This window comes from Spodoptera frugiperda, chromosome 25 (assembly GCF_023101765.2).
Source record: "Spodoptera frugiperda isolate SF20-4 chromosome 25, AGI-APGP_CSIRO_Sfru_2.0, whole genome shotgun sequence".
In the NCBI taxonomy this organism is placed as follows: Eukaryota; Metazoa; Arthropoda; class Insecta; order Lepidoptera; family Noctuidae; genus Spodoptera; species Spodoptera frugiperda.
The window spans coordinates 3,653,438-3,678,902 of record NC_064236.1 but is presented as its reverse complement, the minus strand read 5'-3'; the positions used below and the strand labels follow the sequence as shown (position 1 = coordinate 3,678,902).

Below are 25,465 nucleotides of genomic sequence, written 5' to 3'. Positions count from 1 at the left end.
TTCGCATAATGACTCTGCCTTAATTCAGGAGGATTTGGATAGAATTGAGCAGTGGTGTAATCTGAATCACATGAAACTCAACGTACAAAAATGTAGCCATATACGATTTACAAGGAAAAAACAATCCAATAGTGTTTCATATAATATAAGAGGACTTTTATTGGAATCTATAGATGAGGTTCGTGATCTTGGCGTCATCATGGACACTAAAGTTAACTTCAGAAGCCATATCGATAACGTTGTTACAAAGTCGGCACGGCTTCTGGGTTTTCTTAAGAGGAGCACCAGAGGGTTTAGGCTGGTGAGAACAAAGATCGTTTTATATAACGCTTTAGTTCGTAGCCACCTAGAGTTTGCCAGTGTAGTATGGAACCCGCACTACGCAGTACATTCGCAAAGAATAGAAAGCGTCCAAAGAGTCTTCACAAAGCATTTAGCATGGACCTTCGGTGATATATCTCCCCGGTGTCCATATGAACAATGTCTTCAATGTTATGGTATGGATACTCTGTGCAACCGTCGACTGACGCAAGATCTTATGTTCTTTTATAAACTGGTAAATAACAAATTAGACTGTGGCAAACTAATTGAACAAATAGGTCTAAGGGTGCCCCATAAGTTGCCCAGATATCCCATTATATATCTGTTCCATAGTCGAGTATCTAATACGAACTTAGGTGTAAATTCACTTCTCAATAGGCTCGTTCGTGAGATCAAGTCCTTGACAAAATCCGCCCCAGATGTAGACGTATATTATAACTCCATGAAGGTTTTTAAAGCCCAAGTCCTTGAATCCCGGAGGTCGCAGCTCACAACTTAGTTCACAATAAATTTTATTGTAAGTGATATTACTAATTTTACTTAAACTTGTAATGTCAATGTTAGATAATTGATCTCATCTAGTTGTATCTCATTTTTTTGTATTGTTCATTGTATTAAGTCAATTTTTTTTAATTTTGTTATTGTAATTTATAGTAGTATATTTCTATAAATTCATTCATATTTCTCTTAGTTTTAAATTATCACTTAATATTAAATGCTGGTTAACCTATAATTGGCGACTGTATAAGTCCAAAACTAATATGTATTTACTTCACTTAATATTTTTTATACAGAAGCTGTTGGTAAACCTTTATTAATAAATAAAAAAAATTAAAATGCAACATGGCCGATATTTGATCATTCTCCTTTTCGTCATAGGTGTTGTTTTCGAGGTTTCTACCTGTGGTGGTCTGATGACTCTTTAAGGCGCACGCGGAACGCGACGCGTCCCCCACGAATTTAGTTCTGGTCGGGCGGCGAGCTACCTTTGATCACCGTGCGCAGACCCGCACTTACGGTGGTCGAAGCTCGTCGCGCGATCCCCAAATCCCGGTCTTGCCATGTCTCTCGCCACAGCTGGAGCGTAAGGAGATTCATTCCCTCACGCGCCCCGTCTCCTCCTTGGCTAGCATGACTGCTTTACAGAAGGAGGAGATAGTATCCCACACCCCCTCGCTCCGCACGATGGCCTGAACCAACGCTTGACGACCACATTTCTGAGGACACGGCTGTTCAGCCCATGCAGGGCACACCGCCACCGTATGCTCCACCGTGTCCTCCGGGCGGTCCTCGCAGTGATGACACCCGGGCGTTTCCTCCTCCTAGACCTGTCCTATAACGAAAGGCAAAATAAGTTTATTAAGTTACATGGCCTACTATCTACAATAAACTATCCTACAATAAAGCGACAGCGACCCCACAGTCAAACTATTAAAACGGTTTTGTGGGGCTTAGTATATTGTAATGTAATCTATATGGAAATTGAATAAATAAATAAATAAATAAAAGACGCGCTAATGTGTCATCACGTCATGTGATGCATATTTTGCAATGCGCCAGCGCTTATCTATCGAACGATGGAGTATTATACTATTATCTAGTTCGCCATGATAATGTTTAGTGAGCAGTATACACTGCTGGCTTCAAACGAATGTTATGTCATTGCTGCGGTACGTAATGCACGTTGTATTACTATTTTTGTATTTATAGTGACGTAGTATATGTATAGGCGCGGGACAGGAGTTCGTGTTTTGTACCGGTTTTGAGATTGCAGTGTTGCCAACTTAGTGGAATTTCCACTAGATCTGGTGGTTTAGACGTGATTTGTTTCGACGGGAAAATATTGGTTTTAGTGGCTAGTGGACTAGATTGTTCGAGTTAGTAGTAATAACACAACTCATAGAATGCTGTATGTAGTATGATTTCTAATCTACATAGTTAAAAATAATTGATACACTTGTTGACAAGATAATATTGCCTATTCAGAAGGTAGATATTTTTTATGTAAAGCAGAAAAGGGGTGGGGTCATTCAGAGTTCAGTATTTTAATTCTCCGCGCCCTTCATACTTACTGGACCCAATTTTTGGCTTTTGCGCAGGCAATGACAGAATCAAGACTTTTTGAAGCATTTATATAAAATATGCAATGCAAGTGGCTCATTAGAGTCTGTCTAAAAAGTCAGTTTATATAAAGAATATTTTAAAATATATTATATTTAAATTATAATATATTAAACACAAAAATTTTAATACCTATAATTAAGTAATTGTATGTTTACATTTATATAATTATGTATGTATTTATAAGTATATATTAAACGGTAACTTTTTCGACAGACTCTCTTATAAAAATATTTTATTACAGTTAAAATAAAACCCTTTTAAATAGGTAATGTGCGTATTTATTGAAAGAGTAAATGGGGGCCATGGAAATATTATTCATAATCCTCAACTCATAGGTCTCAACTAAAAAAAAAAGGTTGGGTACCCCCTTTTTTTAGATTATGTGATGATCTTGAGAAATTCTGGTAGTTTACACGGCCTCATTTGGTGGGGTGGTAAAAATATAAAGTTGGCAACACTGTAGAAGTTGTTTGTACTCTTGTTCACATGAGTTCGCTCGGCTCCCGGCTCGCGCAGTTGCCAATCGCTCGGCGCAGGAGACGCACATTCGTGTTTGACTCACTTTATTCTTGACGCAGCAAACATGACCCCGGATGAAATATCGCAAAAGGTATTGTTTTCTTTTACTTTTTTCTTTACTTGTGTGCGTTTTGAATTGTTTGTACTGTTTTATTGGTTATTATTTTGTGTTACGATTGCCAGCGCTTGTACTTGTTGATATCAGTTTGTAGATAGGTCTATATTTTTCTTGAACATTGTGCCACACTAGACTTATCTCCTGTATGTGTTGGGTGCGTTTACAAAAATACAAGTTCACAAATAGCTACGCGCTTGCGCTCCTTAGTATATATTTATAATTATTTAAGGATTTGCACTTAATCATAAACTGACATTAACGTGTTTATCAGAAAAATATGTTTTACTATGTCCTTGAATAAGAACGACACACACTTAAAGGTGCAAAAGTCTAATTCTCTTGTAATTATATTGTTTTACTTGACGTTTCTTACAAACTAACAACTGCTTTGTAGCTCTCCTATCCTGAAGACTAGATATCTAGCCGGTGCATGTGGTATACATAGGTATAATTTCACTTTATTTTTATATTGTTGTTCAGTTTATAATTGTAAATGTTAGATTGGCAAAATGTTTTCTCTCTCCGTTTCGTTTTGGTGATAAGGTTGTTGTTTAAGTCTTGCTCAATAGTTATATTCATATTTTTCCATATTCTAACCAGTTTTATTTAATCATCCACCTCTTAAAATCATCAAATATTATTGACAATTTAAATTCATTATTCAACAATAGTCATTGTTAGTACTTGATTTGGCTCACGTCCCATTCCTATTACATATTACTTAACTATCACATTACTGCTGATGCGAAGCGAGTGTAACATTTAATATGAGCGTCTTAGTGTGTGTAACATTCTAATACATAGATTTGATAATGTTGTGTTACGTATTGTCCCACTGGTACCTATCGTCAGTGTGATACAAGGTTCAAAGGCCACACAGTCCCTCATTGGAATTCCCCAATAATAAATGTTTTTATTAATAAATATGTTATGTATGTTCTGCATAATTTGCAATATTCATAACTAGTATTTTGATTGGTATTGGACTGAAATTCCGTTTCAAAGCTGCGCGGCGAGCTACACTGCTGCTCACCGTCCGCAGACCCGCACTTACGGTGGCTGGAGATCGTCTCGCGATCCCCGATGCCCGGAGTGTCTCTCGCGACGGCTGAGGCGTGAGGAGGTTCGTTCCCTCACGCGCCCCGCCTCCTCCTTAGCTAGCATGACTGCTTCGCAGAAGGAGGAGATGGCATCCCAGTCCCCCTCGCTCCGCACCATGGCTTGTACTAATGCCGGACGCGAGAGGTCGCCGTCGCCGACCACATCCCTGAGGACACGGTGGAGCATACGGTGGCGGTGTGCCCTGCATGGGCTGAGCACCGCTGTCCGGGCGATCCTCACAGTGATGACACCCGGGTGTTTCCTCCCGCCCAATCAGAAACAGGAACCTACCGAAGTTTCCATGTCCGGTAATCACCTGCGTCAGGCGGTAGGTGAGGACGCCGTGGCACCTCTCAAGCCACTCCTCAAAGAGGGGACTTACCGCTGCAATGACAGCGAGCCCAGCCTAGGTTGTGACACGCTGACGATACGCTGGTACTAGCACACGGGAGGTCGCACCAGGCGGCGGCCGACCTGATGATGAGAGCGGTTGCGATAGTCGTTGAAAGGATCCGGCAGCTGGGACTCGAGGTGGCGCTTCATAAGTCCGAGGCCATGTGCTTTTATGGCCGCGGGAATGCGCCACCTCCGGGTGGGTTCCAGATCATGGCAGGAGGGGTTTCCATCGGCGTCGAGGTGACGATGAAGTACCTGGGACTCGTCCTCGACAGTCGGTGGAAATTCGAGGAACATTTCCGACGTTTGGCTCCCAAGTTGGAACGGACCGGGGCTGCCCTAAAGCGGCTCCTACCCAACCTTGGGGGACCAAACGCCTCCTGCCGGAGGTTGTACGCGGGGATTGTGCGGTCCATGGCCCTCTATGGGGCCCCGGTGTGGGCGCCAAATCTACGGCGACGACCAGCTCGTGCGCTGGTTTCATCCCAGAGGGTCATGGCCATTCGGATGATCCGTGGATACCGCACGATCTCCGGGGAGGCGGCTAACCTCCTTGCGGGATCACCGCCGTGGGATCTGGAGGCGAAAGTGCTCGCGCACGTATATAGCTTACGTGCGGAGGCGCATCGCCGGGGCGAAAGTCCACTGCCGCGCCAGATTAGTGCGTGGCGGGATGAGCTCCGGCGCGATCTCATGGCGGAATGGAAACAACGACTATCGCAACCGAGGGCTGGGCTCGCTGTTATAGCAGCGGTAAGTCCCCTCTTTGAGGAGTGGCTAGAGAGGCGTCACGGCGTCCTCACCTACCGCCTGACGCAGGTGCTTACCGGACACGGAAGTTTCGGTAGGTTCCTGTTTCGGATTCGGCGGGAGGAAACGCCCGGGTGTCGGCATTGTGTGGATCACCCGGAGGACACGGTGGAGCATACAGTAGCGGTGTGCCCCGCATGGGCTGAGCACCGCCGAGTCCTCAGAGATGTGATCGACAACGGTGATCCCGTTCGGCATTGGTTCAGGCCATGATGCGGAGCGAGAGGGAATGGGACGCCGTCTCCTCCTTCTGCGAAGCAGTCATGCTAGCTAAGGAGGAGGCGGAGCGCGTGAGGGAACGATCCTCCTCACGCCCCAGCCGCCGCAGAAGACACTCCGGGCGTCGGGGATCGCGTGACGATCTCCGGCCACCGTAAGTGCGGGTCTGCGGACGGCGAGCAAGGGTAGCTCGCCGCCCGACCAGAACCAGACCCGTGCGTACGGCGCGTCGCGTTCCGCGCGCGCCTCAAAGAGCCAGACCACCACAGATGGGGCCCAGTAGGGCTGATGCCTGACCCGGAGCTGCGGACAACGTAAAAGGTTACCGGGGCTCCGGCTCAAAGCAGGAGAAGGAACGGGGTGGTTTTTAGTCAGTAAGAGTCTGACACTCCCTCCCGCCTCACCCAAGGCGGGAGAAGTCATTGGATGATTTTCCCCCCTCAAAAAAAAAAAAAAAAAAAAAAAAGCCTAGGTTGTGACAGTCGTTGCTGCCATTTCACCATGAGATCACGCCAGAGCTCTTCCCGCCACGCACTAATCTGGCGCGGCAGCGGAGTTTCACCTGGCGACGCGCGTCAGCGCGCAATCTAACGCGTGCGAGCACCTTTGCCTCCAGATCCCATGGCGTCAGCGTATCGTCGGCGTAACAGACTACGCTGACGCCGTTTGGGAGGTCGGTGCGCAGCACCCAGTCGTAACCGATGTTCCACAGGAGCGGACCATATTCCACAAGACCGCGCAATATCTCTCGCCGGTTCCACTCACCTTGGTGACCGGAGTGACGAACCTAATCGTCAGGTAGGCCTCGATAACACGACGGAGATAGGTAAGCACCCGGTGGTACCGGAGTGCCTCCAATATGCAGCTCCAGGGTAGAGAATTGAAAGCGTTGGCGATGTCCAGAAACACCGCCACGACGACCTTACCCCCGGACACTGCATTCCCCGTCGTGAGGTCTCTTACGCGCATGATGGCATCCACCGTGGAGCGCCCTCTGCGGAAGCCGAACTGGCCATCCGCGAGGTCCGGCCCAAATCCAGACAGTTGCGCGACGAGGCGGTTCGAAATTATCCTTTCGAAGACTTTTCCCACCTCGTCGAGCAGCACGGTGTTCTTGGCGCCCATCCGGTGCACCGCTGCTCTCAGTTCTGCTTCGGTCACCTCCAGAACGGTGTCGTCGTCATCGTCGCTGTGGCCCGCATTGGGCACCGCAGGGGGCGGAGTCATGAATGGAGTCGGGGGAACGGATGGAGTCGAATGGAGTCGGGGGAACATGGCGCCAACTACCTCCTCCACAACTTCTGACCGGAGACTCTGAGTCAGCGGGGGAGCCCAGGTGCGGAGCTTATCACGTACCATCCGATAGGGGCGCCCCCATGGATCTCTGTTCAGAGTCTCCAGCATCTCCCGGCGGGCTTCCTCCTTAGCCCGCCAAATTGCCGCTTTGAGGGCGGCCTTTGCCGCCTTGTACCCCTCGTACAACTCCGCCTCTCTAACCTCCGCATCTGAAAGACGGATACGGAGCCTGCGGTGCCTGGTGTACCGGCGTCGCGCAGCAACACACGCACTGTGCATAGCAGCCAACTCTTGCGACCACCAGTACACCTAGCGCTTGCGCCGACCTGGCCGGACCCGGGGCATCGCCACGTCACATATTCTGGACATGGCGTCCTGGAGCCATCTTGCCTCCTCGTCCATGTCGGCAGGCCTGTCCGGTGGTATCACCCAGGCCTGCACGGTTGCGGCTTCCAGGAAAAGCTCCCGGTCCAGCTGTCTCAGCGCCCAACGTGGGCCACATGGGGCCTGTCTGACTGGCGGGTTCGCGGCCTCGGTGGAGACGTCAAACCGGATGTACCGGTGGTCCGGGAACGTCTCCTCCATAACGCGCCAGTCAACGACACGCGGTGACAGAGCAGGGCTGGCGAATGAGATGTCCACCACCGATTCGCCCGCACGCACATGGGGACAGAACCCCGGTTCAGGACGACTAGTATATTTGTTTCCCAACTAGAGGGTCCATCAGTCCCCTAGCTGGGGGTGCGCTCGAAACTAACACTACTCCTCAGCCACGCATACCCTCGCCACGCACCAGAACTTGGTACGTCCTTGCCTCTCTGCCACGCTCTCTGCTAGGTTCAGAGAGACGGGCGGAGAGACGCTCCCACAGAGGCGCAGGTCATGTGTCAGCACAAAGCCTGCCGCCTTCGGAACCCATCTCAGGTTCTTTCGCTCCGTCCAGAAGTTCGCTACAAGCAATAGCCAGTCCAACCCTATCACCCCCGTTAGGAGGACTATTACCTGTACCCAGGGTGCACCACATAACAAAACCATTACAGAATCTAACATTGTTTAATGTCCGATAAGAATATGCTTAACTATAGTAGTCGTAAAGTAAGATAATTATCTATTTTTAATTTCTATATTGGTACAGAAATTAACGAACATTCTAAAACTTCTTAGTTTATCTTATTTAAACGCATATACCTACATTTACGTAGGTGTTCACGTATCTAATTGATTTAAGACTTCAAGTAGGTAAATAATGTTTTTAGTTTCAGTGGAGGTACTATGAATTTTAACTTTATTTTCATTACTATAACACTTATTATCGCATGAGAAACTCGAACGAGTAGCGCGGATGGCCTCGACGCCGCGGGGATTCCGGCGAATTCCACAAACGAAACCGTGTGACTGCGTGAGAAATCGCGGGAAGTCCCGAGAAAACTCGAGCAGTCGCAAGCGGCCAAGGCAACATATTGCCCCTCGCGCCCGCTCCCCGCGCGCGTCTATTGCGCGTGAGCATTCGAGTTCATTCCTCGCACTGTCACGTAATCAGAAGTGATAGAATAGATAGTGAATGATAAATGATACATGATATTTATTTCTGCAAGTAGGCTAAAAATAACACTTTTACTCGTCAATATTTGAAATAGCTAGATGAGGCCGGCATTTCCTATCCGACTACTCTGAGAAGAAATGCCGAAACAAACTCGAGGTCATAGTCTCTTTTATAGTCCAGACAATGAAATAGAGGATAATGACTGTGAGAGAACCGTGCAAGTTGAGTCTGTAGTGGTCTTTAGAGGAAAGAACCACAACAGTGTGAGCGGACCTGTTCAGATGGCAGTACGTATGTGTCAGTTTACAATCAGCTCAGCTAACGGCTGTTGCTGAATGATCCGACGAACAATATCAACCAAAAGAACATTTGGGTAGGTCTCGTAAATGCTCAGACCGTCAGAATATAATTAATTAAAAGTGAAACGACCAAGCAAACTCTCCCACGGTCCTTAAACTAACAATTTTAAAAATAGAAAATATCGAATGTTATTAATGTCTAGTACCATGTCAAATTGTATAAACATTTTACTAGATGTACAATGTGATAGGGGTGGGACTTCTAACCCGTTAAGACTGAGTACTACATCTAATTTTATCGACAAAAAAATAATATGGGCGGTTGCAAACCCCAATTGAAATATTTGAAAAATAGCGATAATAATTTTTTCGATAAAAATAATTCAGAAATGATTTTTTTCCTCACCAAAACATTATCAAACATAATATGAAAAGAGGAATGAATTAGTTAGCCAAGGTTATTAGCTACCGTTTGTTCACGGTCACGGTCACGATCACGTAAAGTAAAAAAAATATTAAAATAGCCATAATTTTTAGGGGGAAGGTGTTCAACATTTTTTTTTGTCGATACAATTAGATGTAGTACAAAGCCTTAAATGGTTAGAAGTCTCATCCCTATCACATTGTATATATTACAAACACATCAACATGACCTGTGTGGACATTATAGCAGCTCATTCCCAAGCCTGACTATCATCTAACTAGTCTTTAATTTTATAAAAAGCTTTACTGTACGGTTTATCTGTACAATTTTGTAGGAGATCGAAACTTTGGCGTCACAATTTTTTGCGTCAAATAGCATATTACAAGTACTTCTCTAAAATTAACTAGAACAATTAAATAAACAAGAATATCGTTAATATTAATTAATGAAAGTACGATTATTTTGGGATATTTTATAATATTGAAGTGTCAAAATAATTTATTTTCGACCTAGGAAACTATCCAATTAACGTACCTACGGACCTACATACATACATAAAAAGAGACGCTGGCAAATAATAAAACTAATTTCTAGAAGTTTTTTCTAATGCCAATCTAAAAAACAGCAATCAAACAGCAAAATAATAACTAAACTCCAGTACTACAATTTTAGTTATTATTTTCTAACTAGATGGCGTTGTGGGTACGATTTCGCTGAATCGACTTACTTCTCTAAAATTTACTGGAAAAATTAAATAAACAAGAATATCGTTAAATTAATCAATGAAATTACGATTATTTTGGGATATTTTATTATAATAATATTAAAGTGATAAAATAATTTAATTTCGACCTAGAAAACTATCCAATTGATGTATTACAGATCTACATACATAAAAAGAGACACCGGCCGAATTGAAAACCTCCTCTTTTTTGGGAAATCGGTTAAAAGTAATAAAAACTAATTTCTGGAAGTATTTTTTTCTAATGCCAATCTAAAAAACAGCAATAAAATTTCAATAAATAATAACAAACTCTAGTACATTTTAGTTACTATTTTCTAACTAGATGGCGTTGTACAGTTTCTAACAAAAGCTGAATCGCGCTATGGTTTCGTTCACGCTCCCGTATAAGGATCGCCGCGCTTCAACCCTCAACGTGTTGTTGTCTTAGTACACCTCGATGTAAGCAGAATTTACATCAATTTTTGAAACGGACTGACTGCAGGGATGCATGTCAGTTCTTATAAACTGTACAAAATGCTTAAAGGGCCTTTCAGAGTCTTAATAACGTATGTATGTATTGTATTGAAACGATATGAAAATTACGCATACTTTTTGTCAGTCAGTATCAGAATAACCTAGTATTATAATTATCTACAGTTAATATTGCATAATACGTACATATATAGGTAGGGAGGAAGAAGTATTTTATTGGGTGTCAGATATAAGAAAATTACATGTTTTTAAATAATTATTATATTTTTGTTTTTATTAGAGACAGATTAAAGTTTGTTAAAAAAATATTTGTCTTTAGCATTATGCAATATGCTTGTGTAAGGAGGGTACATATATGCTTGGTCAGGAATTTAGGTAATTAAATTGCATTTTGCTGCATGTGTTTATAATACGATCTTTTACCTCATCTTGGAAGGAAAATGTGAATACAAAACTTCTATCAGGGAGCTATTACAGAAAAAAAATTTGAAAACTTGTAGCTTTTAGTTATCTTCATAACATTTTAAAAATACGTCTCCATCAATACTTATCAATCAGATTAACTTACTATTCTTTTGCGTCAGCGTGAAAGTATAATGAATGGTGAACATAATAAATATTACAACGATACAGGTAGGTACAATTTTTATATGAATTATTATTAATTTATGAACTGACTGACATAAACGAATGTGTAGTCAATTCGTTCCATTTATTCCGGCTGTAGAAATGAAATCGTAGCACGACTACAACGCCATCTAGGCGTCGACGGAGGAAAAAACTGGTGTAAGTGGTCCTAAAAATTATATAATTTTAAAATGTTGTAGAATTAATGATAGGCTAAATAGAAATACTGTTTTTTTTTTGTATTGAAATACGTTTCTCTTAAACAAATACTATATTTCCTTCAATTTCAGTTTTACACCATTAGATTCTTAAATACTTTTAAATGGATGTTCAAATTGTTAGCCCAATTTTTAAATGGTTTGTTATGTTTGTACTTATTGCTCTTTTCTTTAAATTGCTCTTAATTTTAACTATTTAATTATACTTTGAACAGTCAGTTCAGTTTTAATTGAACTGTCGAAAAAATAATGTTGAACCTACCTTTAATTTAAGATCATATACTAACTGCCGCACTCAGAGACATTTAATGGTTACTTAACCCAGTCCTTAGCAATTGTTTTCTTTGCAAAATCGTTACTAAGGAATAGTTTAAGTAATCATTAAATGTCTCTGAGTGTGGCAGTAACTGTTATTTCCCATATTTTCAAACTATGTATCTTAGTTGTTAAGCCTTAATAAATAAATAAATAAAAGTAGGTACCTGCTAGTGTAGACGTATTTTTGATTATAAATGTTATGAAGTTAAATGAAAATAACAAATTAAATATTTTTTCTGTACTTAACTCGCTGACAGATTTTTTATGTAAATATTAGATTAGATTTCAGCCATGATCGTCCCTCAGGGGCAAAGGCCTCCCTACCTTCCTTCCACTCCTCTCTGTTTAAAGCTTTTTGCGGCCAATCCTTGTTATAGCTGTAAAGTATGTAAACATACTTTGTCAGTATTTGAAAGTAATTATATTACATTTGTGTAGGTACATACGTTTATAACACGTTCTTCTCGTATGTCTCGGAGGAATAAGGGTCGGTTCATATCTGGCGTAAAACATGTCGGTAGTATCATCGGTTGAGTGTGAACGGTCAAATGGTTTTCTATGACTTCTGTCATCTGTCACTTGTCAGAGTATTTACGGTCCATGGCTCTCTATGGGGCCCAAATTTTGACGACCAGCTCACGCGCTGGTATTATCCCAGAGAGTCCATTTGATTCGTTGATCTTGGCCATTCGGATGATCTGTGGGTACTGCACGATCTCCGGGGAGACCTCCTTGCGGGATCACTGCCGTGGGATCTGGAGGCGAAAGTGCTCGCGCACGTATACAGCTTACGTGCCAGGTAAGTGCATGGCGGGATGAACTCCCAAGTAGAACAACCAAGTGCTGGGCTCGCTGTAATAGCAGCGGTAGGTTCCCTCTTTGAGGAGTGGATAGAGAGGCGTCACGGCGTCCTCACCTACCGCCTGACGCAGGTGCTTACCGGACACGGAAGTTTCGGTAAGTACCTGTTTCGGATTCGGCGGGTAGAAACGCCCGGGTGTCATCACTGCGAAGACCACTCTTTTGAACGTGCGGTGACGGTGTACCCTGCACGGGCTGAGCACCGCTGTGTCCTCAGGGTCAAGTGGCGACGGCGACCTCTCGCGTCCGGCATTGGTTCCAGTCGGGCGGTGACTTAACCTTGCTCGTCGTCCGCCGACCCACACTTCCCCCCCATTCAACGCCACCACAGATGGCCCAGTAACCATGTTTCACGCACAATTTTTCACGTATCATACCTAGACATGGAACTGATGAAACCATGATTTGTAAAACACATCACACAAAGAAATATTCAATGCGTTCAAAGAAATAAAAGGCGTGACGATGTGTGTGTCTGTGTGTGTGTGTGTGTGATTACAGATATCGAACACCCCTGTCTAAATAGACGCTAATGTTTAATAATACCTAGTTACCTACTTTTAGTAAATGCTAGATTAAATTATAATTTAGAGTTCTACAGCAAGTCTAAACCACAACTATGTGACTACACAAACAAAACACACGAATGAACATACTGAGAGGTAAATTAATAAATAATTAGTTCTCGTAGCCTATTCCTATTGTAGTTTGTAGTACCAATGCTGTTGTGTACTGATTTCATAATACACATACACTGATTTCATAATAGACCTGAAACATGTATAAACATGTTTGTTGATTGTTAATTAAAATGTCGGTAACAGCCGCAGGTCACCGTAATGTAACTATAAACATGCTAATAACCGTGAATTTGTACGCAGGAATGAATTTGAGTACCTAATTTAAGGATTTAAAAAAAAATACCTTAATGATTCAATTTTATATGACGCATTTGTAACCTCTCTGGTATTGTGGATCTTCACGGGCGGCGGCCATTGCTTATCATCTAACTCGTGATCTAATTGCTCATTTGCTTGACGACCTTAGAGATAGGCACGTTTTCGAATATTTTTCTGTATTTATCTCTAGCCGATGGGTAATTAAGTGTATTCAATAAAAATGTTGGGTTTTCATCTCAGTACCTACTATGGGCAATGTTAGGTAGAAGATAAAAAGTACATAATATTATTATGTACCCATGCAAGATGACCGCTGCACGAAATATTAATTTTTTCGTCATGTCTTGTCGTTTTCACGGTTAACGAGGGTTGTGAAGCCGATGGTGCTGTCCTATAAAAAATATAATAAAACTAGCAAACCCGGCGAACTCCGTTTCGCCATAAAATTTTTCCAGATATAAACCTTAACTTTCCATGAATGCAACAATTTCTTTTAGTCACTTAATATAAAGACTATTTATTACAATTCTTTTTGTAGTCACTAACTAAATAATAATTATATTGTTTTCAGATGGACGAAGATGGCTTCGTGGTCATAAAAGACTTCCTGACTCCATCAGAATGTGACAAGATGGTAGCAGCTGGATTAGATTTTACAAAAAACTTGCCGCCTAAAGAGCAAAGGAATGTGTTCACTACCGTGGACGGCGAAAAGAAGGTTTGGTAGACTTCTTAACTTACTTTATGCCCACAATTGCTCATCTCCAGCTAAATACAACCAGTTTAGTATAGTCTCGCTTTTTATAATCTTTCTACATATTCGTTGGTCAGTTTATACTGTTAGTAAGAGTCTGACACTTCCTCTCGCCTCGCCCAAGGCAGGAGAAGACATTGAATGATATTTCCCCCTTACAAAAAAAGGTTACAAATAAATATCATTCGTATAATGTTTCCATTAAAATGAAACATAGTCGAACCAACTCAAACGAAGCTAGTTTCAATGAGAGTGGCATTACTCACATTCAACCAAATTTTATTCCAGCAAATGCAAGACGAATACTTTCTGACTAGCAACGACGTCATCCGCTGTTTCTTTGAGGATGCTGCAGTGGGCCCCGATGGAGAACTGACTGTAGACCCCAGTATATCGCTGAACAAAGTAAGTGACAATCAAGATTAATTTATAGGGTCAGTTTAGGTTCAGCTACAAATATAACGATATAGAAATAATACTGTCTCGATCTCATGGCGGAATGGCGGCAACGACTGTCGCAATCGAGCGCTGGGCTCGCTGTCATTGCAGCAAGTCCCCTCTTTGAGGAGTGGTTTGAGACGAACTATGGTGTCCTCACATACCGTCTGACACAGGTGCTTACTGGACATGGGAGCTTTGTTAGGTTCCTGTTTACTGTGAAGACCACCTGGAGGACACGGTGGAACATATTGTAGGATCCTCAGGGATGTGATCGACGACGACGACCTCTGGCGTCCGACATTGGTTCAGGCCATAGTGCGAAGCGAGGGGGACAGGGATGCCGTCTCCTCCTTCTGCGAAACAGTCATGCTAGCTAAGGAGGTGGCGGGGCGCGTGAGGAAACGTACCTCCTCACGCTCCGGCCATCAAGAGAGACGCTCTGGGCATCGGGGATATACCAAAAAAAAAGTTCAGGTTATAGTACAATTTATAACCTGTGTAAGCAGTGTGCATCTTTTAAGTTCTGGAAGTAGGAAAAGGAATTCCATTAGTTTTATTGGCACAATTTTAGAAGTAGCTATTTTCTGTTTCCAGGTTGGTCACGCGTTGCACTACCAACATCCCATCTTCAGATACTACACGTATTGTGACCGCGTGAAGGAAGTTGCCAAAGCTCTGGGCTTCAAGGAGCCGGCGGTGGTGCAGTCCATGTACATCTACAAGAACCCTGGTATTGGAGGCGAAGGTAGGATCTATAAATACAACACACGTAACATATAATTTATGCTGAATTAATAAGGGAGGGCTCCGACAGCCCTTTTTTGCTTTGTATTGATGTTACAAAATACATATATCATATGCCATAAGATTTAATGTTCAAATTTAAATGGCAAGTTTAACGCTGGGTTGGAGCGGTACCGTTAAAAGTGTGATATGTCCTTAATTTCAATGATAATAGAGACAATTACTATAACTAGATAACTCGGCAAACTTCGGAATGTCTCAAGATTTCTTCTCACCGTTTAAACCTAAAATTCAAGACCATAATTAGCCACCTCAGCCCAGACGTCTTCGAGTTTTAGCGAAACTAAGGAAGAGCTATTAATCTATATATATAAAAATCAATTGCTATTCCTTTGTCTCGAACTAAAACTCGAGAACGGCTGTATTTCAGATTCTGGCTACGAAAAATTTACGGGAAGGTTTAAAAGGTGAGAAAATATCAAATAATTGACGGAAAAACCCTAAAAACTGCCCTTTCCTTTATCCCATACAAACGTTTTCTAACTAATACGTAGAGTCATTTTGAGCTGTATTGCTATTGGATAAAGTTCATTGTTGGATAAATGGTATTGGATACTAAAAAACAAATGCTATAGATTCCCTACTAATGTTATAAATGCGAAAGTAACTCTGTCTGACTGTACTTACGCTTTCACGCATAAACCAGTGAACCGATTTTGATGAAGATGATGATTTTGGTACTGAGATAGAATAGACCTTACTTGATAATCTTTAGTGCAAAAAAATAGCGGAGAATGGGTAAAAAGAGGGGATGACTGTTCATATGTAAATTCAACATTTTAAAAGCTGTAACAGTGAAACTTTGTATTTAGACACTTAAAGATAAACGAAAGAACATGGTCTACTTTTTATTGCAAAAAATACGGGAGAGTGGGTAAAAATACGGGTTGAATGGTCATATGGAAATTCGTCATTTTTAAAGCTGTAACAGTGAAATTCTGTATTTAGACACTTAATGAGGAGCGAAAGAACATGGAATTTTTAATAAAAAGGGTATAAGGCGTAGTATGTTTGATAGAGGAGATTAATGTTTGCTTGAAAATTCGTCATTTTCGTTAATACGTTGCCTGTGGCTTCACTCGCGTTCGATTCTTATTTAAATACACATATACTTATTTAAATCGCCAATATCCCTACTACCATACTAATGTTATGAATGCGAAAGTAATCCTGTTTGTGTTGAGGTTACGCTTGCACGAATGTTTTTTTTGGAATATAACAACGAAACAATGTATTTTTTTATTGATAGGCAATATATAGGAAATTAAAGGATAATAATATAGATAACCTTGGCTACTTTTCATCATGATTATAAAATGATGAATCGGCGGTCGTGGTTTCTTTGGAATACATATCTTTAAAAATGCTAACAGTAACATATTCTCAAGTAATTCACATTTTAGATGTACATACGGTAGCATTTTGACCACTAACACCACTACGCGGACGAAGTCGCGGGCAAAAGGATTTGATAAATTTTCATTTGTACATGTCAAATATTTGTTGTTTCTAAATTCAAATTCTGTAAATAATGATTGACATTTATGCATAAACTATGAAAAGGGTGAATAAACAATTGTCTGTATTTTTTTTAATCTATTGAAAATGTTGAAAAGTGCATTAAGCATTAATAGAAATTCCTCAAATATGAATTATGCGTGCGTTCAGAAATAATGACAAATTATCAACAGTTACGCGTGTGTTCAGAAATTTATTTTGTGTGTAAGTTTCTATTCACGTTTTCGAACAAACGATGCTCTTTCAATATAGTCTATTGGTGTGAATGACATTGACATTCGTATTGCGCGTTTTTTAAAATATTATTATGCAAAATTAAATGTATATTTTTCAATATTTCTGAGAGATTATCATAATATTTCTTCGAGTTTTAAAGACTAAGAAGATTTTTATTTGCTAATAAGTGTTTGTTAATCAAGGTAAGTTCACATCCTCATTATTGATTTTTAGTAACTTTTGGTGACTACGAAATACTACAATTTGGTATACACGGTTATGCAGAAAATGTATGAGAGCTTTTTATTTTCAGTTGGAATTTCGTTTTAAACAATGCTACCAACCAGACGTACAAGCTTAGGCCGCAGAACTCGAAATACGGCAAGTCAAAGAAATATAAGAGCAAATCAAACTAATGAGCATCGCGAAGCGCGAAATGAACTTGAACTGAATCGATATCAAGATAGAAATGTTGTGTTTAATCCAGTGCCTGTTGAAGACTATACATTTTTGCAAATATATTTTATGGACAATTCAGCAAGAGAAGTCGATCAGCGTTGCGCACACAACAACTCAGTAAAGAGATCCATTGTGATGAACAACTTCAAACATTTTTCCTTCAACACAATGAATTAGTTGCATTAGACCGATGCATTAGACCGCATGCCATCAGATAATCACAAAATTGTCATCAGAGCCGATAAGGCGCCTGCAGGACAGTGAAATGATTGAATCCTATGAAATAAACACTATTATGAAAATATATTTTGTTTTTTTTTAAATTAGTGAAGTCCTTTTCAGGTATAGTGAGATCAGGAAATTATAGATTCATTTTTATATGGAGGATATTTATAGATTCCAATTCAAATTGAATAGGGACTCATACATAACTCAGCTATACAAAATAAAGTAGAGCATCATTGCTACGCGAAAGCGGTACGAAGTTCGCTGGGTCAGCTAGTTTTTATATAATTATGGAACAAAAATGTTGTACTTGCTACTGAATTGTATTTCAGATTCTTGCTACGAAAAATTTACGAAGGAAAAAAGAACGAAAATACACGAAGTATTTTTGCACGATGTAATATTTTTTGTTCATTTACGCTGTTTTTTTTTTTTATAAAAAAACGGGTTGTTATTAAGAACTTGACTACATTCCAACGGCAATTTAAAAAGTATGAGAGCTCATCCCTCAGTCACCAAGTGCCGACCGTCGCAGACTTTTCCCATATTCATTTTCTTCCGGCCTCAGATGCCCGCCCTTAACTTTCGTCCCAATAAAACTTTACGGGTTTGAAAAAACAAACTTCATAAATTCTTCCGCATTTGCCAGATGGAATTTTTATGACGTGTTTTGCAGACAATCATTTTTGATCACATTTGTTCTTATTTTGTTTTATCGCCGCTTTCTTATTGTAGTAAATGTTTGGAGCTGTGAACCCAAATATCTGATATAATCTGATTTAATTGTACTGACAAGTCTACTAATGAAAATTGTGTCAGAAATGAAGAGAGAACTATTGTGCCTGCTCGGTCTTCAAGTCTTCAAACAGAAGTTGCCTGTAGGTGTGCAGTCGAGTATACGACTCCATTAGTGAATGGCGTAGGTTCACTCCAATTGCCAGGGCTGTACTTGCATGAACTCCACCATCGAGAGAGGGGTATGCCAGTATGGTAGATATTGAAGGTTTTGCTACGGATAAAAAGAATAGAAATTGGTGTCATGGTGTTAATTAGTGTTTACCCGACTGCGCCAGAAGGAGGGTTATGTTTTTCGAGAGTATGTATGTATGTATGTATAATTGTTTGGCACGCTCTGCAGCCTAAACGGCTAATTTTGGCTTGAGAGGTGTTGTTAGATTCGTATTTACTGTGAGAGTGACAAAATATATCAAAATAATAAAATAACAGAGCGATAATGAATAGGATAGGATCAAGAGCCTGATGCAGGGCAGTACTTAGCTACAGCGTATTGTCCGGAAATTCCTCTCTTTAAGCCCTGACTGCCGGTAGCTTGGATTTATCTTACGACTGCTTTTTATATAACCTTTTTTTAATTGAATATTTAAAAATGTATCATGTAAAGTAATAAATATTAACAAAATAGCAGATTTTTGGCGCCATATTTCATTGTTCACTTTATATCCTGAACGACTCGATGGGATTCACCCCTTCAAAGGCTCCCGACACATTGTCGATAAAATTAGTGTAGAACTCAGCCTTAGACAGGCTTCCGAGAAGTGCGGTTACCCGAGGCCCAATTACCCCACTTCCCAATCCCGTTATACAACATTGTGTAACATTTTCGATGTCTACAGCATTAATCATACTCAGGTAAACGCAAATATCGTAAAAAATACCAAAATTACGCCGAACGCCGACGCACACAATAGTCGCTTTAATCAGTATTATTGTTGTTTTAGATATATTATAAACTAGTTATCGTTATAATGTTTACACATTGATGTATAACGTTATATAACCGCTGTGTGGGAGCACCATTATATTATAAACTCGTTTAATTTTAATAACATAATCAGTAGTGTCCAGTATGAAACACTTTCACTATAAAACACAATCCACTCTCTTGCAGTGATTCCCCATCAAGACATCACTTACCTGCACACTGCTCCTGTAGCGCCAGTGGGTTTCTGGATTGCCCTGGAAGACGCCACGGTGGAAAATGGATGTCTCTGGATGGTCCCAGGGTCGCACAAGTCCGGGATCCATAGGAGACTTACAAGGAACTCGGATAAAGACAGTAAAGAACTGCTGATTTACGATACTCCGGCTCCTGATTATCCCGAATCTGGATTTGTTCCCGTTCCAGTTAGTAAAGGTAGGACTATCTCGACTTATGTTTTTGTATTTGTGTCTTTGATCGAACGTTGTCGCCACTACAACCCAATATTCTGAAGAAGGGTGATACTTTCTAGACTCTTTAACCTAAAAAAATATTTAGTTATTTATTTTTAGCCGTGATCGACCCAATGCAGGGCAAAGGCGTCCCTAAATGATAAATGATGTTTATTTCTGCAAGTTGGATACAAAATAACACTTTGATCAATCTTTGAAATAACTAGATTAGGCCGGCATTTCCTATCCGACTACTCTGAGAAGAAATACCGACCCTCCTTTCACTTCTCTCTGTGCAGAGCTTTCTGCGGCCAATCCTTATCGTAGATGTCAAGGTTTTCATCATCCATCCATCTTCCTTCTGGGCCTGCCGCTATGTCTGTTGACGTTAAGTGGACTCCACTCCACCTAACTCCACCTAAAAACCTCAAATAAAAAACTACACGGTTAAATTTACTAGATCACTCTCATCTTTCCCTGTCAAGTGCCCAACTAATAGAAATGTCAAAGCACTTCTGAAGAGTATTGAATAAATTAAATTATAATAATGTTCTATTTGATTTCCAAGTAGAGAGTGCCTCATTACCATCCCTCAGACATTCTTGGAAGCTTTTAGTTTTTAAATCATTTACGTACAATTTTATTTATGTTACTTCCTAACCAGTACCCTTAGTACGAGTTTTCTTTATGTTTAAAGTGATCGAAACGAGAGCGCGTTCGGCTCTCGAAATGGTTGGTTTATTCGAGCCGGCTCACGTCGACGTAAAGCAAACTCAAATTAACTGTTAGACACAACCCTCTTCTACGGCACACCACAAGCACCAAGTTTTATTAATTTCTGATGAAATTAAAAGCCTTTCTTAAAACATTGTTATACTCGTATACCATTTAATTTAATAATTAATAATAAACAAACATAATTTCCCACTCTGAAGCCCCAATTTCAAATTAATCCCCCAAAATACTAGGAACACGAGATGTTCGTACGTTTTCCTACACGATGTTAATACAGTGTGCTTTGTGAACAATTTGGGACGCTCATATTAATAAACCAAGCTTTAACACCATGTAAGACTATGAAAACAATAGCGAAATTGTGTTAGTGCTACTGGAATAAATTTAGTATGGGAGAGCCATGCTTCGGCACGTACAGGCCGGCTCGACCGGAGTGATACCACGGCCTCATAGAAAACCGATGTGAAACAACGCTTGCGTATTGTTTCGTTATGTGAATGAAATTACCGGAGGCCTAATTGCCTACCTTCTCAATCTTTCCAATCCCCGATTCGATCCAAAAGCCCAGCAACGCACTTGTAACGTTTCCGGTGTTTCAAATGTCCATGGGCGACAACGATTGCTTATCAGCAGGTAACCGTTTGCTCGTTTATCGCTTTATTAATAAAAAAAATATTTTGTATTAATAATAAGTCTGCTCTAAAATATTATATATCAAAAACTGTTCTGACATGAGGTTCCAATAATTATTCCTCTATGCATACAAACCTGCGAAAAGTGCTTTTCCTTCTTGGAATATAAGCTAGACAACCATCATTAGTTCAATGAGTCTATTACCTTTTTTTTTGAGAGGGGGAAATTATCCCATAGCTTCTCCCACCTTGGGTGAGGCGGGAGGAATTGTCAGAATCTTACTGACTAAAACCACCCCGTTCCTCCACCTGCTTTGAGCCGGAGCCCCGGTAACCTTTTACGTTGTAACAGGGCAGCTCACAACAACCGTTTGCAACCGCGCAGTACTCCGCGGGAGTTACCGCCGACTTCAGTTTGGCAAGGACGTCGCCGTACGTGACGCCCCTTTTGACCGCGTCCGGCTGTAACGTTATTACTACAGACGCAGTTTCAGGGGCGACAAGCATTGCCGCAGCGCGCTTCTCCTTGCGCTGCTTCTGCCGCCGCTGCCGTTGTTCCTTTTTCCGGCGCTTTCGTCCCTCTTTGCGGCCCTCCTAGCCTCTCCAACCACCTACCATTCGCTACCACCAACAGGAAAATCCGAGACCGGGGTTGGGGCAACAGCTGGCTGACTCACTGTGCCCCTGCGCCTACGACCTATCGGCGCCTTGGCAGTCAGTGCAGCCGGAGCCTGCGCTGGTGAGGCTACCAGCATTCTCGCTGGCGGTTGGCCTTGAGCAGAGCGGCTTGACTGACCAGAATTGGTGGTTGGTGGAACGCAGCCATTTCCCGCCACATCAGGCCGAACATGTCAGCAGCAGCGAGCTCGGCCTTAGCCGATCGAAGTTCAGCCTCCATAGCCGCATTAGAGGCTGTCAACCGGGCCATCTCCTGCCGCATCTCCCCTAGCTCTTTTTGTAAGGCGCTCATCTGCCGCCCTGCTGCTAAAGGCAGCCCGTTTTGCCGAGCGGCCTTCATAATAGTGGCCTTCGCATGTCTCAGTACTCCATTTCGGCCGTTCTGGAGTGCCTTCATAACCGCCTTGCGAAGGCTAACCTCGCCAGTTACAGCAACATTCTGGCCTACTGAGCCCTCGCCGCCAGATACCTCTATTTCAGAGGAGTCGGTTGGTTCGGCCTGAGTACCCAGTACCAGCCTCTCACTGCCCTTTCTTTTACCTCTGCCCCCCGACCCTCCTCCAACATGGGACGATTAAACGTCCCACTTTTCGGGCGCTGCGAGCTCACGCTGCGCAGTGAGCTGAGCTCACTTGCCCTCTCCTCCTCATTAATTGGTGGTTTTAAAAATGTTTAATGTTTTGACTTCTCCATAATAAGTTCCACGAGTATGGGGGAAATAAACGGTCCGCCCAGGCAGTGCCCCCTGTACCTGGGTAAGTGTACATTTAATACTCAACTAGAGGGTCCACCGGTCCCCTAGCTGGGATTCCGCTCGCGACTGACTCATACTCCTCAGCCATGCATACCCTCGCCGCGCACCAGAACTTGGTATTGGAGGATTTTTTTATAGAGTTTATCTTCCTCACGGTCCGGGCGACCAAGCCAAGACCGTCGTCGTCCCGTTCCAAATCATGCAACTATGAACTCTTCCCGGATTACGACTTCGACGGCTGCAGTCGAAGCATTACTTGCGTCCGGATGCTTCGCGTTAGCAGGGTGAGTGCACAACGAGCACCGCCCTTGTCATTCCGCCACGTTCTCTGCTAAATTCAGAGACATGGGCGGAAAAACGATCCCGTGGAAGTACAGGCCTCGTGCAACAAAGCCTGCTGCCTCCAGAACCCATCCTGGGATCGCCCGTCCCGTCCAGTAGTTAGCTACGGGCAATAGCCACTCCAACCCTATCACCCCCGTTAGGGAGACTATCACCCGTACCCAGGGTGCACCACGGGGAGGTCTTCTGGCGCCGCACCCCATGAGTCTATTACTTAAAGATTATCATGTAATCCAGAAGGAAGGCTGATTTGTAATAGCATATTTACTTTTTAATTATTTGTGAATAAAGCGGATACGTTTACGTAAATATTGTTCCAGGAACCTGCATCCTCCTCCACGGTAACGTGGTGCACAGGAGTGCGCACAACCACTCCAGCAACGGGCGGCCCGCGTACACGTTCCACATCGTGGAGAAGCAGGACAACCAGTACTCCGCGGACAACTGGCTGCAGGAGGGGGAGCGCGCGTCAAAGTCAAAGCATTTATTTCAATTAATCCTAAATTAGGCACTTTTGAAACGTCAAACCTCTACACCACCTCGCAGCTCATATAGATGAAGCCAGATCTTGCTTCAACTAGACCTGCTACCGCGTGCTACCAAATAATTTAACTAACCGTTGAAATCAATATAATATACTATGTACTGGCAAACTTTGTATCGCCTCAAACATTTATTTTTCTCTCCTTTTAACCCTTTCCTTCCACAAAAATATAAAATGTCCTATGTCCCCAACTAGGGGACATAGGACATTTTTTTTGTAACGTGATGGAAATCCTCATGTACTTCCCACGCCGTAGGGACGACGGGGAGGTGTCCTGCCATGTCAGTGGCCCTGGGAAGCTGCCTCCTTCCTCGAGTGGCATGCGTGGAACACTATGCTAAAGCCTACTTTAGCCTATACAGCGGACATCTGACTCCCACAGTCAGCAGCCCGCAGGCCTCTCCTATGGAGGTCGTAAATCGGCTGCCGCCTCATGACGCTGACGACCGGCGCGTCTACGGCGAGACGGAGATCTTGACTCCGTCTAGGGAACAGGCCATTAAGTCAAGTCAAATCAAGCCAGAAGACCTGTAACGCTGTGACCTGGGGAAGTAGGAATTCATTTTTAATACGTCCTGTAAAAATAGAAAATAATAATTACATGGTCTATGTAGATTTTACTCGAATTTGCGAGGATTTATTTTTATTGTTTGATTTTAAGGTATTAAAGGTGTCTTGATGAAAAGAATTAAAGTAAGTAGGTATATTTTCACAAGAAAATATAATTAACATCAATATACAAGTGGGAAATAAAAATGTCGATTGCAGTTTGCGATCTGAGTACACCGCATCGGCGATACTTTTGCAATGTCACTCCTTTTATCGCCAAAGGGGTAGGCAGAGGGGCATATTTCGGCACGTAATACCCCTATACAATGTACACCCACTTTTCACCATTTGTGTTATAAGTTCCATGTAATAGGGGGTGAGCCTATTGTCATATACTGGGCACAATGCCAGACTCTGTGCTACTACTGCGAAATTTTCAAAGACCCGAAAAAAGTCCAGTACGCTGCCCGACCCAGGAATCGAACCCGAGACCTCTTATCCGGCAGTAGCACTTGTGACCATTCGTTGATTCAATGTCTTTTGTGCTTTTTTTACCCGACTACGCCAGAAGGTGGGTTATGTTTTTCGAGAGTATGTATGTATGTATAATTGTTTGGCACGCTCTGTAGTCTAAACGGCTTGATCGATTTTGGCTTGAGAGTTGTAGTTAGATTCGTATAAATACTGTGAGAGTGACACTGGATATATCAAAATTAAAAATAAAATGGTCGATTTTTGGCGCCAAATTCGAATATTGCTCACTCTCTAGCCTGGACGACTCGATGGATTTCAGCTCGATAGGGTCGTTTGATTCGTATTTACTGTGAGAGTGACACTGGATATATCAAAATAATAAAAAAACATGACTGATTTTTTGGCGCCAAATTCGAATATTGCTCGCTCTCAAAATGGCGGATTTCTGGCACCAAATTCGAATGTTGTTTACTATATAGCCTGAACGACTCGATGGATTTCAGCTTCAAAGGCGTCGTTAGGATTTTATTAGTTGTGAGAGTGACACTGGTTATATATTTTTAATCAGAACACAACATAAGCTGGGAGTACCTCCACGCGGTGAAGGCGGTCACAGTTTAACTGGCTAAAACTCCCATAATATGTAGAATCAATGCCTTCGGGCTTATGTTGTTGTTGAGTTATATTATTGTGCGGACTTTTTTATATTCACCTTATTTGGCAGCCATATAACATAGGTAAATTATTTTAGTCGTTGTTTTATTGGTCGAATAAAAATGGCTCTAACCCGGAATACCAAAAATAATAGAACCAAAAAAATTGCCACGATGAAAAAGGAAACACCTAATAAACGCGAGAA

The 25,465-nt window shown here is 42.1% G+C and overlaps 1 protein-coding gene and 1 long non-coding RNA gene across 2 annotated transcripts; both read left to right on the top strand.

Annotated features, from left to right (window-relative positions):
* The first annotated feature begins 2,891 nt into the window (after positions 1-2,891).
* On the top strand, positions 2,892-24,117 carry LOC118262505 (phytanoyl-CoA dioxygenase domain-containing protein 1). Its single transcript, XM_035573932.2, has 7 exons — positions 2,892-3,055; positions 13,881-14,027; positions 14,352-14,468; positions 15,099-15,249; positions 19,636-19,881; positions 23,360-23,513; positions 23,946-24,117. Exons 1-7 carry the CDS (start codon positions 3,029-3,031, stop codon positions 24,115-24,117), a joined length of 1,014 nt encoding a protein of 337 aa, XP_035429825.2. The 5' UTR covers positions 2,892-3,028.
* LOC126912420 (uncharacterized) lies at positions 16,790-18,009 on the top strand. Its single transcript, XR_007707127.1, has 2 exons — positions 16,790-17,245; positions 17,356-18,009. It is a non-coding gene; the product is annotated as an uncharacterized LOC126912420 (long non-coding RNA).
* Positions 24,118-25,465: the final 1,348 nt, after the last annotated feature.